Source organism: Gobio gobio (genome assembly GCF_949357685.1).
Source record: "Gobio gobio genome assembly, chromosome: 14".
Taxonomy (NCBI): Eukaryota; Metazoa; Chordata; class Actinopteri; order Cypriniformes; family Gobionidae; genus Gobio; species Gobio gobio.
The window spans coordinates 8,068,288-8,088,001 of NC_137107.1; the positions used below are offsets into that span (position 1 = coordinate 8,068,288).

At 40.2% G+C, this 19,714-nt stretch overlaps 1 protein-coding gene across 1 annotated transcript in view; it reads right to left on the minus strand.

Annotated features, from left to right (window-relative positions):
- The window catches only part of stk32a (serine/threonine kinase 32A), a 136,491-nt gene that overhangs the window by 62,110 nt on the left and 54,667 nt on the right, over window positions 1–19,714 (minus strand). The window contains exon 5 of the mRNA XM_079835834.1: window positions 9,039–9,212. Coding sequence (XP_079691960.1) covers window positions 9,039–9,212 — 174 coding nt within the window. The remainder of the gene's footprint in view (window positions 1–9,038; window positions 9,213–19,714) is intronic.

A 19,714-nucleotide genomic window follows, 5' to 3' on the forward strand; every position in this document is an offset into this window, starting at 1 on the left:
TGTAACGCATAGATATTATTTGAAATGCTAATTTAGATTTGTTTTAAAATAGATTAAAGCAATGTGTTAGTTAATATGTACGGATCGACCCCCACACATGACGTGCAAGAAAAAAAAAAGTAAATTGTGCGGAAAATTTACAAATTTGTTCCCTCGATTTGCTTAACCGTTCACACGATTTACTCATTTGTTCTCTCGATTTATAAATCGTGTGCACGATTTAGCCTACTAGTTTTTTCCTGTATGTCATATGCAGGGCTCCGTAAATATGCTACCTAAATGATCTTCCGGTTCTTACAGCGATTTCCACATTTCCACAGCGATCTTAAGGAATTATGAATGAACCGCTTGGCCTATTGAGCTAGCTTGTACGTGTGTTGTTTGGATTAGAGTCACTTTCCAGAAGTTGTTAAAAGTTGCCAAATAAATTTTAAAAATTGCTACATTTGTTGGTAGGGGCTTTTAGAAAAAAAAGTTGCTAAGGTAGTCTGAAAAGTTGCTAAATCTAGCAACAAAATTGCTAAGTTGGCAACACTGGACCTAATGACTCCTTTGAACTGAATCATTTTAATGACTGGTTAGAACAACTGATCTGTCCAACACTGACTCAAACTCACGGATCAGTTTAATCATTTACTCAGAACACCTCTGAAATGAGAACACAAGTGTGCTTACCCAATTTAGCAAGAGTGGATGGTAAGAATTAATTTTAATTATCCACAGTCTTATTTATGTTGACAACGTGTAGTAAAATAAATAGCCTATAAATAATTTAGTTTAGACTGGAGTGAGGTGAAACCAGAACAAAGTTGTAATTAGCTAGCTGATATTTTTATGAAATTGTATATGGCAGAAAATTAAGCTATTTGTTATTTTTTTTAATACTACTTTTTAATATTGATATGATTATATACCAAAACAATTATCAGTAAATAGTGTAAAAATGAGGAACAAAAGAAACAAACATCAAGGTATCAAAATAAACTAAGCAAAAATTACAAACCGTTTCTTTGAATTTATTTTAAATTTATTGTCAGTATTGCGCTTGCAGATCACGTGGGTAGGGTTTTTACTGTGCGTGTGTGTGTGTGTGTGTGTGTGTGTGTGTGTGTGTGTGTGTGTGTGGATGACCATGTCTGTCAGCCACCACCGGAGACCATTTTTGACCCAGGAAAAACCCCCTTTACTCTTCAACCGTGATTTAGGAACACTCAAAAGGAGACTCTGCAACGATCATAAGGGTCGAGCAGCACAGTGATGTTGAAACAGGCCTGAAATATACTCTGGAGCAAGATCATGTAAACCTTCAAAAACCATTAGCAAGACCTTATATTGCACTCTTAAATCAACATGAATCCAGTGTTATGTTCAAAACACACCCATGACTCATTAAGAGACTATAGGGACAACACTTTTGGACCCTGCTCCATTTTTTCCAGAGTGGCAAAAGGGGTTTCGAACATGCCCTATGTGCGCTTGGATCGGTAAAATAGGGCCCTATGGAGGATGGAACTTTTTTAGCTTTCTGCCACTTGCTTGCTGATGTTTTTTCTGTGTTCAGTCAGTTTAATGTGAGCTCCACCATTAAACACTTTCAAAAATGCCTTTTGGACATTCTGCAGTATCAATGTACTGAAATTATGCTACATCAATATGAATCATTATGAATTTTTGTATTGTTTGTGCTGACAGGCACAGTGGGGAGCGTGCATGAAACACCTGATGCCAAGGCAGTGAGATGCTTCAACATCTTTAATCATGACTCTTGGACAACTGAGAAAGAGAAACTCCTGGACTATGGATTTTCTGATTAAGCATTTTTCTCCTGTCCTGGAAAGGACTACCTCTGTGGGGCTAAGCCAGCCTCTTAAGATCAGCCTTGATCAGGTTATGTTAGCCACAATGCTAATCATCTCTCATTTTATTATTAGGAATGGATGTGACCAAGATCCAGCTAAAGAGGAGTTTCAGGCACTGAAAACAATGATCACGGCCTCTTTCATGGATCTTGTCAAAGGAACCATACTGCTCTGACTATAAAATATTTACACCATTTTCTTTTTAAATAATCACATTTATTCTGTTACTTAAAACAATGTTCTCACAAGCATATTATCTGTCTTATTCTTTAGAGCATCCTTCAGTTAGTTCATATTATGTTGGTGCTCCCTGTGTCCTCTGCTGCGCGTGAGAGGGGCTTTTCAGAACAGAAGCAGATCAAGTCTGACGTGAGGTCATGTCTCAAACCCGACCTCATCAGAATAAGTATAGAAGGGCCAGAACTGGAAGTCTTTGATGCCAGGGAAAGTGTTGAGGAGTGGCTGTCAAAGGGAAAGAGGCCTGGAAGGCCAAAGTCCTGCCCAAATTATATCTTCAGAGTTCAGAGAGACTTTTTGTAGTGATTAAAACGTAAGAAAACGCTGCTTATAATAAACGTAAATGTAAAGGGGTCCTATTTACAAGATGTATAGTAAGTCTCTGATGTCTCCAGAGTGTGTATGTGACGTTTTAGCTCAAAATACCCCACAGATCATTTTTATAGCATGTTCAAATTGTCACTTTTTGACGGTGAGCAAAAACGTGCCATTTTTGTGTGTCCCTTTAAATGCAAATGAGCTGCTGCTCCCACCCCCTTTCTAGAAGAGAGAGGCATCTTGAGCGACTCCCAAATGTGCTCGACTACAACAACTCTTCCTCTTCCCAACACGGCCTTTGTTGCGTGTTCTCGGGGGCGGGGTTTATGTAAATTATAAGGTTAGTGATGTCACTAACCCGGGAGGAAGCTCATTGTAGTCCCTACCAGCCGTTTGTTGTAGTTCTTAAAAAGTGATTTTTTAAAAGTAAATATCTCCCTTTGCTTTGAACTTTGAGCGTCATAACTTTGCAGATGTTGTTTATGCTCAAACAGCAACATTACACACTCACTAAAGTAAAAAAAGTGAAATCATAATCAACCACTGATTATATTATACTGAACCATCTGTATTGGTAATGAGTTTATTAATGCATTAAACATGATTGGACATTTTTTCACTGGCACCCCACCCCATGACTGGTGCTACCAAATTAAGGCCCAGAGCCACCAAATGTACAACTCGGTGGGGTCAGTGCCACCCCTCTCAAATGTTAGACTGGAGCCCTGTGCTATATTGTGTGTGTGTATATATATATATATATATATATACATACAGTTGCAAGAAAAAGTATTTGAACCGCTTGCAGAATCTGTGAAATCTGAATAATTTTAACCAAATAAGAGGGATCATACAAAATGCATGTTATTTTTTATTTAGTACTTACTTATTTAAACTTACTTACTTAAACTTTATTGTCCCCAAAGGGGAAATTCTTTTCCACAGCACTGCACTTGTTTAACCCACACAACATAACCAACATAATACAAAATACATACAAAAAAAAGCAGCTTAGTGCTGTCCTGAATAAGATATTTTACATAAACAAATATTTACATATAGTCCACAAGACCAAAAAATTGCTGAATTTATTCAAATGACCCCATTCATGAGTTTATGAACCATTGATTTTTAATACTGTGTGTCGTTCCCAGCTGTTTTTGTGTTGTGTGATGGTTGTTCATGAGTCTCTTGTTTATCCTGATCAGTTAAACTGCCCAATGTTCTTCAGAAAGATCCTCCAGGTCCTGCACATTCTTCAGTTTTCCAGCATCTTTTGCATATTTGAACCCTTTCCAGCAGTGACTGCATGATTTTGAGATCCATCTTTTCACACAGGATGATTGAGAGACTCAAACACAACTATTAAAAAAAGGTTCAAACATTCACTGATGCTCCAGAAGGAAACACGACGCATTAAGAGCCGGGGGGTGAAAACTTTATACACAGTAGGTAGAGAAAGAAAAATCTGTACTCTGTCCCCCCCTTCACCTCCTCCCACCTCTTCCCTGACTGATGACTTTGCCTGCTATTTTACACATAATGTGGCAACCATCAGCAATAAGTTCTTTGCACCACTTATCCACAACCAACCTCCACCCACACACATTCCACTCTTCTCCTGCTTCTCACCCCTCACAGAGAACAAGGTCTCCAAAGTTCTCTGTTCCAGCCATCCTACAACCTGTCCCTCTGACCCAATCCCAGCCCACCTTCTGCAGGAGATCTTACCAACATTGCTATTCCACGCTGACTCACATTATCAACAACATCCCTCACTACTTGCACATTTCCTACCTCATATATACAGACCTGGGTAACCTCACTGCTCAAAAAGCCAGCATTCAAATACAAATACAGACCAGTCTCACTTCTTCCCTTTCTGTCAGAGTTGTGTTCAAATATCTCTCTGCCTTCACAACAACCTACTTGAAGACAACCAGTCTAGCTTCAGAACTGGCCACTCCATAGAGACCGCCCTGCTGACTGTGGCTGAAACTCTACGGCTGGCAATAGTGAACTCCAGATCATCTGTCCTAATTCTTCTAGACCTGTCAGCTGCCTTTAACACGGTAAACCACCCGATCCTCCTGTCTACACTTTCTGACTTGGGCATCACAGGTACGGTGCTTCAGTAGCTTCAGTCTTAGGTGCCTGGGGTGCCTCAAGGTTCAGTGCTCGCTCCTCTTCTTTTCTCCATTTACACAACTACACTAGAAATGGTAATAGGTATGGCTTCTGCTACCACTGCTATGCAGATGACATGCAGCTCTATCTGTCACTTTAAAGAAGCAATACCATAGAAACATTCCTTTTTACCATGGTAGTGAGGTGCCATGTGTGTTTTTACCTGTGGTGATCTAACTGCATGATACCATAAAAGACGTTTGGTTAATTTAAATAAGAGTAGAGTAAGAACATTTAAATTTGACTCTTTAAAATTAGGTTAAAATGTGTATGTTTGGGGGCCCTATCATACACCCGGCACAATGTGGCACGACAAAAGTGTTTTCTGCTGGTTTCAGCTCGACGGCGTTATCATTTCCAAAGCAAATGCACTGGTCCATCCGTTCGCCCATGGGCGCGCTGGTCTGAAAACCAGGTGTGTCCAGGAGCATTGTTGAGGAACTGAAAACGACTGCGCCATTGACCAACAAAAACCTGCTCTGAAGTCAATAGTAGGGCTGTAACGATTTGACCAAAAATAAAAACCTCGATTAATTGAACATTTTACCTCGATTACAATTAATAAACGATTATTTTGCTTTTTTTTGTTTAATTTTTTTTTCCTCGTAAGGTTTTTGAGTAATTTCCTGATAAGGTTTTTACTGTAAATATTTTCTACTATTAAAGGTGGATTTTTTTTTTTTCTAATGAAAAAGTGCATTTCTTTGCGATTTTAAAACACTTGAAGGAAACGGTTCACTTTCAGCAGTTATTGTCTATGGGGCAGATTTCTGCTTGTTGTACATCAGATACAGATACATTAACACTGTAGGCCTACATTACATTTATTTGAATGCATTAATGAGAGAGTGATTGTGTGTGAACTCATTACCGTCTCTATTCATTATGAAGCTGCGGTTTGTACTTAGCCTACTTCAAAGGTATTAAAATATATGCTATAACGGTTGAGTTTCTAAGCTACTTTAGTGACTTTACTTTAGTCACAGGACAGTGTTGACACTGTTTCTGTGCTGCTTTGCGCGCGATCTTCACGTGATGTGTGAGCTTCTGTCTGAGTGTTCGTTTGTCACAATATATCAGGCATTAGTTCAACATAATACACATCTGATGTTCTAAACTCGCTTTAATGTTCAAACTGGCAGGGCTTAAAACACATACAAATGACAAAGCTTTGTGAGGACGCAGTTGAGGACGCGCGCGCGTTTAAATGTTGAAACTGACACGCCTTTAAACGCATTTAAGTTACTTGACAAACTTTATGAGCACGAAAGTGAAAGCTATCTGGCTTCGGGGCTTGCGCACGCCTTCTGTGTCTGTGTGTGTGTGTGTGTCGGCGGCAGCGCGTATAGGCTATAAGAACGGTGATTAACTGACCTGTATATAAACTGTGTAAAACATGCAGTTACTACAGTGATTCTGGGCATCTATAAACACAGATAACTGCTCTTGCATCTCTGTGTGCCTGCAAACTGCACTTGATGTGACTGACGGGGCGGAGTCACATGAAAACCGAAATAACCGACATGGGAAAAATACATCGGTTAGAGGTTCTGAATGTCGGTTTCGGTTATTTTTCGATTAATCGTACAGCCCTAGTCAATAGTGCAGTATTTTTTGTGTTATTTAAAGGGGGTGTTAGTAATATGAGCCTATAGGCGGTGCACAATGCGCGTAAACTCTGATTATTACACACACAGGGACGTGCAGCAGCACACACACATTTTAAATATGAAAAATTAAAGGATTACAATGTAAAAGATTATTATTGTGTACATAAAGATAAAAATGCCTACATGCCATGTATCAGAATGACCTATTTGCAGTAATGACGAATACAATTTCGACTTATTTAACCAATCGTGGCAATACACACACGTTTTTAAACGGACTTGTCAGGTTGAGGGTGTCGATATTCCGCCATGTAAATAGCGAATCCGCCATGGTGCGAGCGCAACTGGCTTTTAAAGGGAATGGGAGATGAGACTCTGATTTGTTTATTGCACGTTATGCCCAAATCACACCCATGACTCATTAAGAGACTAAGAACAACCATTTTAGACCATTCGCCGGGCACGCCGGCCAGTTTTCCCTTCGTTAAACTAGCAAAAGTGGATTCGGACACACCCTAAGTGCACCTGCGCCGTGGGCTTCAGACCATGCGCTCAGATTGTTAAAATAGGGCCCTGAGCAGGGCCGGCCCGTGGCATAGGCGGAATAGGCAAATGCTAGGGGCTCCCCTTATCCATAGGGGCGCCAAAAGGAGTGATTTTTTTTCCCGTTTTACAACTGATACTATTTTATTAATATTAATTTGAAATATTACTGAATAAAGCAGCCCAGGTCCGCCGCATCAATCTCCCCTGCCCAGATAGTGCTTGAAGTGCATGCGTCAGAAATAGAATGCGCGATCATTTTTAATGACAGGATTGCTTTCGTTTTTTAGGTTGCTTAGCTGCTCGCGCCACTGAAAGTTGCCAGATTATTTATGACGGACGGCCGAATTCACATGACACAGTGTCAAAAAGACCTAGGCCCTATGATGCTGGGAAGATAGAGATAAGGGATAAAGACAGAGGAAAAGTGATGTAATGAATGAACAGTTTATCTAATTGCATAGTAGTACATTACTAATATTTGCTAATTAATTCCAGTTATTTTTACCTTAAACTTTATTCAAGCACATGCAGCTTCTCCTGAGGCCACAGACAGTGTGATTTTGTAAAAGAAAAAATCATGTCAGTTTTTTATAAACACATGTAATATAACTTTTTTAATAGCCTAATGTTTTTACTTTACAGTTGTGCAATTTTAGGGGAATATGGCATTTTTAAAATGTATTTGCCGAACTTAGTAATGATATTTATAGACAAGTTTATTTAAAATAGCAATATTTTATGTAAAATTCACGTTAAATATCTAAATTTCTCAGTTTAATTCATGGTGAAAACATGAATGTGCATAGTTTAGTGGAAGATTGCTGTCATCTATTGGAAAACAAACACTTTTGCTAGTACACAATGAATAGTTTGTGCATGAATGCCAGATGCAGTTACTCTTGCTATTTGTGTTTAGGCTGTAATGTGGCGTAGATGCTATTTTTGTATAGTTGAACTATCATCGGCCTTTAAAAAAAAAAAAAATTATACATATATATAAACAATGCATTACAAAAATAAAATAGTACCAGTGTTTCCACAGTTTAGACTGATAACATGCTAAACCTTGATACAAGGGGCACCAAGTAAAATCTTGCCTAGGGCAGCAAATTGGTCAAGGCCGGCCCTGGCCCTGAGTATTAAATTTACATATGCATCCCAACTCAAGCTAATCCTATAAAGATGAATACTATATACATAAAATAACCCCAGGTTTTTTCCACAACACCAAATCTGCCCCCCTTTTAAAAAAAGTTGGACATGTCTGTGTTAGACCTACCTAAAAATCTTAAAGCACTATTTACAATGGCAAATACAATGGGTCAAAAACAATGAAAATAATAACATTTTGACAGGGCAAGTATAAATCTGAACCGGTATGACTGGGCCAATAAAAAAAATTGAGCCCTGATATATTGAAGGGGGGTATAGTTAAATGTGATATTTATTATAATGAGTTTATGTGAAGATTTTCTTAAGTTCAGCCTAGTAAGCCTAGTAAATGTTACAATTTATATTTATATTTATGCATTTGGCAGACGGTTTTATCCAGCAACCTTCTGCGTATCAGTTCCATGGTTTAACCCACTGGACCACCATCTCACGTTTATAGCTTTAAATTATACTGTAATGCTGAATGGCTATAATTAATGGCTAAAATTGAGGGGGGAAAAATCAGTATCATAGAGACATCAGTCGCAGTATTGGTATCGGTGATACTGGCCTTCTTTCATAAAATGATGCCATTAAACGAATATAAAATATAGGCTATAAGTTAATGTTTGGTGCGATTAATTAGTACATTTATAAAAAAAATTTACATATATAAAATTTTAAAAAATAGTTTTTCTTTTTTCTGACTATTATTTCATATGTCAGGCTTTTCAGGATTAAATTAAAGTATGGGTACAGTGAAATTTTACTCACTTAAAAGCACAGGCCAGGCCTCACATTTGTCACTATTTTTAAACACCTAAAAGAGAAAGAACTTCCACAAACTCCACTACTGCAGTACATAGCTAACAACCTTTAGGCAACTTATGTGATTTAAAAAACACAGCAGTTTTAAAATTCATTTATGAGGCCTGACTGTGTGTAATTTAAATTGCAATATTAACTCAACAGCTCTATTAACAGTATAAGCATCAAAAGGCAACATGAACAGTACATCAGCATCTGACTAATATATTTGCATGTGTGTACATTTGAGTCGTTTTTTAAAATAATTTTGCCTGTTTGTGTGTGTATTACTGGATGTGCAAAACCTTCATGCAGTCATTACCTGTGGATGATGTGTTTGTTGCGCAGGTAGTGCAAAGCCAGGGCGATTTCACACACGTAGTGCTTCACAGTGCTCTCTGTAAAGTGCACGTTCTGTTGTAGATGGTAACGCAGATCTCCTCCCAGCAGCAGGTCAACTACCATGAACATGTCCTCTTCATCTTGAAACGAGTACCTGCATTAGACAAATTAGGGCAGTGTTTTTATCGTCAAAATCCAGATTTATTTTTTATTTTTTTTAGGGCTGTCAAAAGATTAATCGCGATTAATCGCATCCAAAATAAAAGTTTGTGTTTGCATAATATATGTGTGTGTACTCTGTTAATTATTATTTATATATAAATACACACACATTCATGTATATATTTAAGAAATATTTGCATGTACTGTATATACATTTATATAATCTATAATATATATAAATATAAATGTTTTATATATAAAAATAAAAAAAAAATTCTTAAATATGTACATGCTTGTGTGTGTATTTATATATAAATAATAATTTACAGAGTACACACACATATATTATGTAAACACAAACTTTTATTTTGAATGCGATTAATCGCGATATAATCTGTTGACAGCCCTAATTTTTTTACAAAGTCTAATTCGGAAGTCCAAATATTTGGCTGAAAATGATTTTTCGGTTTAGGCTGAAAGTTTTCCATGTTACTGTTTGAGTATTAAATTTACATATGCATCCCAACTCAAGCTAATCCTACTGTCAAATCAAGATTTTGTCAAATCGATCATATGTTTCCAAGAGAGAACAGTATTCGAAACGTCTCCGGCCCCCAGGTGTGTTCACAACAACAAAACAAAGATTTTTTATATTTTTTAAAGCCTAATAAAATGTTAAAATGTATAGATTTAAATTATACTGTAATGCTGAATGGCTATAATTAATGGATAACATTGAGGGGAAAAATCAGTATCATAGAGACATCAGTTGCAGTATTGGTATCGGTGATACAGGCCTTCTTTCATAAAATGATGCCATTAAACAAAACATTTAAATATAGGCTATACTGTCTTTATGTTAGCCTGACGTCGTCATACTCAATTCTAGTCAGAATATGAGTCTGATGCTGCTCCATTGGGCTGTGATTATGAGGAGTGTTTCAACCGAACCAGGAAAGAAAATGCCTCTGCACTCAATTGGATAGACCTACAACCAATCAGAGCAATGGAGCGACGCATAGTTGTCAACAGAACTCAACTGCACGCACACTGGAAGAAGTAGAAGAAGAAGATGAGTGTAAACGATCTTTGCCGGTGTTTAAACATGTTTAAATACGTATAATAACTTTGAGGATAAACATAAATATCACTCAAATGTTTATGTAAAAACCGCCTTATGTACAATTCAAATGGTTATATTTAAGTGTTGATTGTTGGTTTTCGGCTTATTAAATACATTTTCAGTAAAAAACTCACTATTACAATAACTTCGTAAAAGCTAGGTACTAACACTGAATCTAACCCTAAACCCTAAACCTGTTACCTTATTTTACTCTTTGGTAAGAACCGTAGACTGTTAAAACTATGGACGTAGTGTCCGTGACGTTACTTGTAGGTTTCTGAAGAAAAATCCACGCCACTCACAGTTGTCATGAAGGGCAAAATTAGCTTTATAGAACAAAACCCCTTTTTGTTTCCAAAAATCCCAGCGGTCACCACCAGTGTGTCCTTGAGCAAGGCACTTTACTCCATGTTGCTCCAGGGGGATTGTCCCTGTAATAAGTGCACTGTAAGTCGCTTTGGATAAAAGCGTCTGCCAAATGCATAAATGTAAATGTAAATGTTTTGTACCAGGCTGTAAACATATTTTTTTCTGCTGTTAAGTTGGGCATTTTAACATGGGGATCTATGGGATTGACTCCCTTTTGGAGCCTGTCTCTAGTGGCCAGTAGATGAATTGCAGTTTAAGTCACTTCAGTGTTAGAAACAAGAGAGAGACCAGAAGGTTGCCACTTGGTAAGAACACTGTGCAAAATAAAGTGCAGCTGGTATACTTATAGACGTGCTTGTTAATGCCAATATCTACTAAGCCAATCATGTGTCAGCAACCCGATCCTTGTTGAGCAGAAATGTGATCCAAGTGACTTTGACTGTGGAATGATTGTTGGTGCCAGACAAGGTGGTTTGAGTATCTCAGAAACAGCTGATCTGGGACTTTAACGCACAGTAAACAGTCTCGAGTTTACAGTGAATGCAGAAAAACAAAAAAACATCCAGTGAGCGACAGTTCTGTGGCTGAAGAGGTCTTGTTAATGAGAGAGGTCACTCTCTGGTGACCGGCCTTGTGTTAACAGTTCAGGCTGGCTGTGGTGTGAGAGTAGGGTGCCATATCACAAACCTCATGTTGTGTTAAGCTGCTTATGAATATCAGAATGCATATGAAATCAAAGTTGAAGTTTAGTGAACTTGTAATGCTGAAATATGTCAACGATTTTAGCAGATATAAAAATTACTAGTCGACTAAACATTGAAATCACTCAGCCGTAAGGGAAAGATCATTAACGGATGGTTCTTGTGGTAATTACATTATGTTGGGCAGGATACTTTTATTTGTGTATACTCACAAAACCAACAAAATGTTATTTTGTAAAATAAAGAAAACAAACATAATTATATAATTCGAATGTTGATTGTGACGAGCAGGACGAGCGAGAGCCGTGAGAGAGCGGTGCAAGGATTTCTCACAGAGGAGCTCGCACGCATAAAAGGAGGAGCAATGACAGCGAAGGATGAGAGAGGACCAGGCCTGGACTTTACGTTGTTTTGTTTATGTTTTGCTATGTGTGTGTGCGCGGCAGTCGTCCGTGAGGAGCTGCCGCTTTTACTTTCAGTTTGTTTGTTTTATTATTAAAGTCTGTTGAACATTCACCGGTTCCTGCCTCCTTCTTCCCATTACTACAAACTGTATTACATTGGTGCCAAAAACCCAGGAGGAAGGAGAGCCCTCGCTGCTGAGGGGCTGGTGGAGGTTGGGCAGTGCGCAAGAGTGAAGAACGCAAGTGGCTGCCCGAGGTGGTGGTGCTGGAACAAGTCAAGATTGCCGTGCCCCTGGATCGAGGTGGGGTGGCTGCCGTCCTAGTGGGAGCGAAGGAGTCGCCGGTGCTCACTGTGGGCCGGAGCCTGCTACCATCCGCCATTACGGGGAGAAGCTGGGAGAGCGGAATTCGCTGTTGGCTGCCCTCAACAGGAGGAGCCACCGCCGGCTGCTAGGGGGCAGAAGAGGATCGAGCCGTCCAACGTGCGTCCAATGCCATCGAATATCACCGCAAGGAAAAGCCTCTCGGCTGGCTGAAGACCGAGCAGCAGTGTGTCAGGGAACCGGACCCGGATTATTATTATTTTTTCTCTCTCGTCTCTGTCGCTCCTCATGCTTCCGGCTCCTTTTGGTCCTTACCCCCAGGTGCTGCGACCACTGAGACTGGTCCCGGGGGGAGTAGAGAGCAGTCTCGTGGGTACCCCCCGGCCTGCGAGGGAGGATGGGGGTATGTGACGAGCAGGGTGAGCGAGAGCCGTGAGAGAGCAACGAGAGTGAGTGATAGATGATGAGCGCCAGCTGCGCGTCACACCGGTCTCGGATCGGTCGGTCTGCTTTGTGACAAGCTTTGTGCGCTTGAGCGTGAGGCATATATTTCGCCCTCAGGATTTAAGTAATTAAATTAATATAAACGTGTTTAGTCGAATAATGGCGTAAATGAACGACTACTAGTGGACTAGAAAAATCTTTAGTCGGGGGCAGCCCTAAAATTACAAATGAATAGCCTTTCTTTTACAGTAATAGATAATCTATCTATCTATCTATCTATCTATCTATCTATCTATCTATCTATCTATCTATCTATCTATCTATCTATCTATCTATCTATCTATCTATCTATCCATCTATCTATCCATCTATCATCTCATAGCAGCCACCCAAGCAGCCACGCAGAACATCCTAGCAACTGCATAGCAACACCCTAGCAACCACCCTAGCAATCAAACAGAACACCCTAGCAACAGCATAGCAACCACCCAGAATACCCTAGCAATCACATAGCAACACCCTAGCAAGCACCCTGAGTAACCTAACAACACCCTGGCAATCATGCAGAGTACCAAAGCAATCCCATCGCAACGACCCAGAGTACCTTAGCAACCACATAGCAGCACCCTAGCAACCACCCCAAGTGCCCTATTAACTACATAGGAACACACTAGCAACCACCCCCAGTACCCTAGACACTGCATAACCACCATAGCAAACACTTGAGTACCCTAGCAACCACGTAGCGACATAACAAGACCTTAGCAACCACCCCTAGTACCCTAGCAACCACGTAGCCACATAACAAGACCTTAGAAACCACCCCAAGTGCCCTATTAACTACATAGGAACACACTAACAACCCCCCCAGTACCCTAGACACTGCATAACCACCATAGCAAACACTTGAGTACTCTAGCAACCACGCAGCCACATAACAAGACCATAGCAACCACCCGTAGTACCCTAGCAACCAAATAGCACCCACCCTAGCAACCATCTGAGTACGCTAGCAACCATGTAGCAAATTAAAACAATCTATTTCAAACTTCAAGCTTTTGAAACTATTTCAGATTTTCTGGTTAGGCTTTTTCAATCCAACTTAAAAAATATCCTGCTGGCAGGTCTGAGCATGGGTCTGTTTGTGCTTCTGCTGAGTAACCCATCAATCAATCAATCAGTGACTGACACATTCAGGGGGTCTATATCAGCAAATACTCTCATTTGAAAAGCCATTCAACAAACAGGCATTGATTTTTACATACGCGCTACCTTTTGATGTGCCCTTCCATTTATATTTGAAAAAATCCTGGCTCTCACATCATTACTACATATATTGCAAATGCCCCTTTCGTGTGCCACGCCTCCCCAACTCAAACATCCCAAACACAGCTCTTACAGGTATTTGTGGAAACACCTCTCAGCATGTAAATGTACAACTTTCAATAAAAGGTCCAACATATTAGGAATACATTTATCTGTGCTGCTATGTGTCATAAGTAAGCAATTGAGTAGGCAAACACTCTGTCTCTTATAATAACCCCATCCAACGTATCTGCACGGGGTCCATTTTTTGACATGTTGCACCACAACAATGTGAGGCTGTCTACACACTGGACACGTCAAAGTTAACATCATAAACTGGAATATTTGTCTTTCTGAATGTCCATTGTAGCGCATTGCCTTGTTCACGTTGACGTGTCCATGACCATTGACCAGTAACGTTGCGCTGTCGCAATCCACTGCCAGGCTTGTGTATTCAAAAGCACAAATCTCAGTGGTTGGATGTTTGTCAGCGAACATTTTCCAACATACCTGCATACCTGCTTTGTTCTTTATTGTGGACAAAGAGACACCACTCATGGGGAGGGACCTAATGTCTGCACTGCATGTGAGGATTGAAAACAATCAAGTCCTAATGCCCTTCCTGTGCCTGCTTCTCCTGTGCCAGTCTTTCAGTGCACTGTTGCTGAGTCAACTGAATTTGGATGTGCTAAAAACTTTATGTACCACTTAAAGCTGGATGAAGACGTCACACAGGTGTGACAGAAACTTTGCCGTCTGCACTCTGTTTGTAGTGCTGTGTCAGAGGAATTAAATTACTTGCAGCTGGGGTGAGGTGTCTAATGCCGAGTTCACACAGCACGATTTTAGCCCCGATTTTGACTCGCCGACAAATGCCCTAAATCAGAGGCAAATCACGCAGTGTGAATGATCAAATATGCAATCTGAGAGAATCGCAGACGAGTCGCCGACGCCCGTGAGATATTTGCCATGCTAAATATCTGGACCTGTCTGCGATTCAAACTCCTGTTGTGTGAAATGTGTTCTGACTGAAAATAACACTGGCAATGACCTACAGCCAATGAGAGAGCAAGATACAGGTCAGCGGGAAGTTTGGGGAGGAGTTATAGACCAGAATATCAGTATTTTATTAGATATATTTACAATAATATCAAACAGAAACAAAGCACAAACATTTTCTTGACCAGCCGCAACAACAGCAAAATTATTTATGTACCTCAAACTCTCTTTTTGCAGAACACAATCTTTGCTTCTCGCATCCCCCCTACCATTTCCTCCTCCGTAATTTTTTTATTTTTCTCCTTTTCGCTGCAAATCATCACACAGACAATTTGGATCGCAAGCTTTCTGCAGTCTATCATTTTAAATAATCCCAGTCTCGTGTGAGAACTCTGGTCTGACGCACACATGATCTTGCGTTGTTTCATTGTTACATCTTGCGTGTGGACAGAGTTGTCAGCGGTTGTAAAGTCATGCAGTGTGAAACCCCGTCGCTGATCCAGCATGCAATGTGCACACATCAGCCACTGAATGCTACCCCAGATAGTCATGCAGTGTGAAAACAACTGTGATCTGACGAGTTTGAAAATCATGCAGTGTGAACTCGTCAGATCACAGTTGTTTTCACACTGCATGATTTTCAAACTCGTCAGATCACAGTTGTTTTCACACTGCATGACTATCTGGGGTAGCATTCAGTGGCTGATGTGTGCACATTGCATGATGGATAATTGGGGTTCCTCAGGGCTCAGTGCTTGGACCTCTTCTCTTCTCCATATACATGTCTTCACTAGGATCTTTCATTCAGAAACATCCTATCACTGTTATGCCGACGACACACAACTCTACCTCTCATTCCAGCCAAATGATCCAACGGTAGCTGCTCACATCTCAGCCTGCCTGAGAGACATCTCTTGCTGGATGAAGAACCACCACCTTCAACTCAACCTTGCTAAGACCCAACCCTGCCAAACCAACACTTTATCAGAATTTCTCTATTCAGCTAGGTTCGTCAACCATAACTCCATCCAGAACAGCCAGGAACCTTGAGGTGTGGTTGATGATCATTTAAACTTCACAGACCACATTGTTAGAACTGCCCGGTCCTGTAGATTTGCCCTATACAACCAGGAAGATCAGGCCTTTCCAATCGGAGCATGATACACAACTCCTTGTCCAAGCTCTTGTTCTATCTTGTTCTAATCATGTTCCTTTTGGATTGGCTTCAGCACATGCAGCATTTCAGAAGATGATGACCATCATCCTGTCTGTCTAGTCAGGGGTTGAAAATAACCTGGATGACATTATCATCCACGGACGTGACATGTCTATGCATGACAAAGCACTTCAAGCTGTCTTACAATGACTAGAATCTGCTGGCTTGCACCTCAATAAAGACGTGTAACTTCGGCAAACCAGCCTGCTGATCTTAGGTAATACTCTTTCAGTGGAGTGTCTTCGTTCTGATGAATCACGTGTACAAGCGATTCTCGATGCTCCTGAAACATTTACTTTGCACTTTTTACTTGTACTTATGTCAGTTAATTCCTGGTTTTGTCACCATTGTAGCTCCAGTGCGCACATGCCTACAAGATCCAAATGGATTCATCTGATCAAAATAACTGCTAGAGATGCACAGATCAAACGGCCAGAGATCGGAATTGGCCAATTTTCCGCATGATCGGCCCGGACCGGTGAACGGCTGGCCAGTCTCACGTCTTACCAATTCCGAGCCGGTCCATTTTGTTGCCAGCGGCACAGGCAATAACATCAGCTGTGCGTTCTCACTCTCTTCTCTTTGATGCAAAGTGACACACACACCTCCTCTCACTCACTCGTCTCATTCGCTCCGGTTATATACTGCTTTTGTTGTTCATACTTGTACTAATTCGTGCAGGTTTCGAGCTCACACCAGAAGCGTGTGATGGATAGAAACTTGATGATGGATCTGGTGAAGGAAGCTGTCAGTGATCAAAATATTTATTTTGAAGACGTTGAAAATGAGTTTTGAGAATATGCGTGAGATGGCGAATATGAGCCAGATGCTGAATGTACTGGGAAATGAGCTCTGACGAGGACAGTGATGATGGTATAAAACATCTGCTCAAACTGAACCCTTCCAAGATCCAAGAGGTAACAAAATATGTTTTATTTTATTCTTCTGTAATTGTTACTCTAATATCAGGAGTTTTATATATTATTGCGACAGGTATATATCAGGTATAGATTTGGCGAAACAGTCATGCATTTAAGGGTTAAGGTGCTATATAAATAAAAGTGACCTTGACCTAATTTTTACAATGAAGACAATCCAGTGTTATTTTACATTTTATTAATTTAATTTCTGCAGTATTTCTTACCTGAATATACTGTATACCCACCTGAAAAACTTTTCATATCTCTCTTTATTCTATTGCATTTATTTGTCCTGTTGTTTGAAATTAGTTTATTTGTTCTTTTTGTCTTTTTACTTGTTTTTTTTTAAGAAAATAAAATGTTGCATTGCAGAAAAGTAGCTTTTTGTTTGTAAATGCGGTCAATTATATTTATTTGAAAGAAATTGGAATTGTCAGAATTGTCCAATTGTATTGGAAGGTCACACTTACAAAAAAATTGGAAATCGGCCAAGAAAATTGCAATCAGTGCATCTCGAGTGCTCAAACTCCTTGTTTCCAGGAGTGGGATACAGCGAGGGTACGGAAACCCTTGCATGTTCCTAGGGGACACAGAAAGTTTACAGATCCGCTCACGGTTGCCAAAAGTCTTGGGGTGGGTACATATGTTCCTGCTCCTAGTTCCTCACTTCATTTCCATGCACACCAACAACTCCAGCTGAGAACACTGCTCACTACACACACTCATACCCATGGTTTAAAGACTGTGTTACTTCTATATGATGTGTGGATGTGTTTGCATTGTTGGTGTGGCTTTGATTTTATGTTCTTTAAAAAAGGGGGAAAAGTTGTGTTCAATTGTATTGTGACTACGGTTTTGTCGTAATATAGTCGTAATATAGTTTGGAAAAAAATATTATGGAAGTCAATGGGGCCCATCAGCTGTTAGGTTACCGATATTCTTCAAAATATCTTGCGTGTTTAGCAGAAAAAAGACATTTTTTAAAACATCTTGAGTTTGAATACATGATGCCAAAATAACCTTTTTTGGGTGAACTATCCTTTTAATATTCATGAGGGACCGCAGACATCCTGGCTTGGGAAGTGAAAGTGAAAATCGTGCAGGAAGTAGGAGCACCAGAGATTGAACTCAGCAACTATCTGCTTAGACTCATCTCAGTAATCTCAGTGTGGACACAAATACAACACAGCCTGGGGGTTTTAAGCACCATAACAGCAATCTGCCCATCTGCAGATCTGTTCTCATATCATTGCTTAATGTTTTAAAAGACTTGTGTGAGTCATCTAAGTGAACGTGCCATCCTGAAAACGCACTGCTGGATTGGAACATCTCATCATATCTGAGGAGATTCTACATTGAAAATGTCTAAAATATAAAAAATGCAGTAATGTCCCAAACAGTAACAGTGTCGGCCAGGATCCGGCCCACATCTGGTTCATGTGGATTCAACGTGTACCAGATGTGGGCCGGATCTAGGCTAACGCGATGTTACTGTCTAGGGTTATTTTAGACAGCATTGCTGGTCAAGATCAAAATTCATGAGGTACCTACTGTTAGATTTTTCTGAAGGTGCTATGGCTGGTTTTCAGAACGTTGTTATGAGGTTGATGTTTGTGGTTAAGGCCCTGTCCACACGAACACAGGTATTTTCAAAACTTTAGCTTGACCCATGAGGTTTGTCCGTTCGTCCACATGAAAACGCAAAAACACGCTATGAAGCACTGTCAAGAGCATGCCGGCCAATCAGAAGCCAGCAAAAAAACACAATATCCGGTCACTGAAACCAAACTTTTTTGAAAACTCCTGCCAGGGCAACTCTGGTTGCAGTGTTGTCGTATGGACAGTGAATTTTAGCTTGTTGCATCAGAACCAGAACCGGCAATAGCCTTTTTTCTAGGCTTCTGATTGGCCAACATGGCTTTACAGTTAGGGTTATATTGCCACCTGTTGGCTTGGCATGCTCTTGACAGCGCTTCATATCGTGTTTTTGCGCTTTCATGTGGACGCAGTGTTGGGTGTTAGGTGCTGTGTAATATCATTGCGCCGCTGCACCCATGGTACGGCTCAAAGTTCCTTGATTATTACGCAGGAATGAGAGTATAGTTCCTAGCCATATCGGCCTAGAAAATCACAACTTTTCATTTTCCGTCAGTCTTAGTACACGATGTAACTACAGAAGAGTCAAGTTTTAAATAGGAAAAATATTGATATTCAATAATCTATGCTAAGCTTCCGCTAGACCCAGAGATCGGCTGAATGGATTCGAGAACTGTAAAACTCAACTGTTTAACTCTAGCGGAGTTGGAAAATGAGCCTATTTTAAAAAATAGTGGCATGTTCCTTTAAGACCGATTGGTGAAGTAAGGCGGTATCTCCACATGGAGAGGTGTTTAGCTGTTTACGTAAAGATTTTGTATCGTATAAGTGTTTCGTCCACACAGATCCGTCTTTTTAGGAGCCTGAAACCGGTATTTTTTTTAACCGGGTCCCAGAGTGGATAAATCTGAAACCGACACCCTTGCGTTTTTCGTGTAGAGCCGATCCGTATATATTGTGTAACGATGATGTCATCACAACACATCCCGCACGGTAAAGACTAGAAGGGATACAGCCACGGCCACTGGGCATGTGCACATCAATATTGCGTCATTTAATTACTGTATTTGCATTATTGTAAGGGTAGGTTTAGG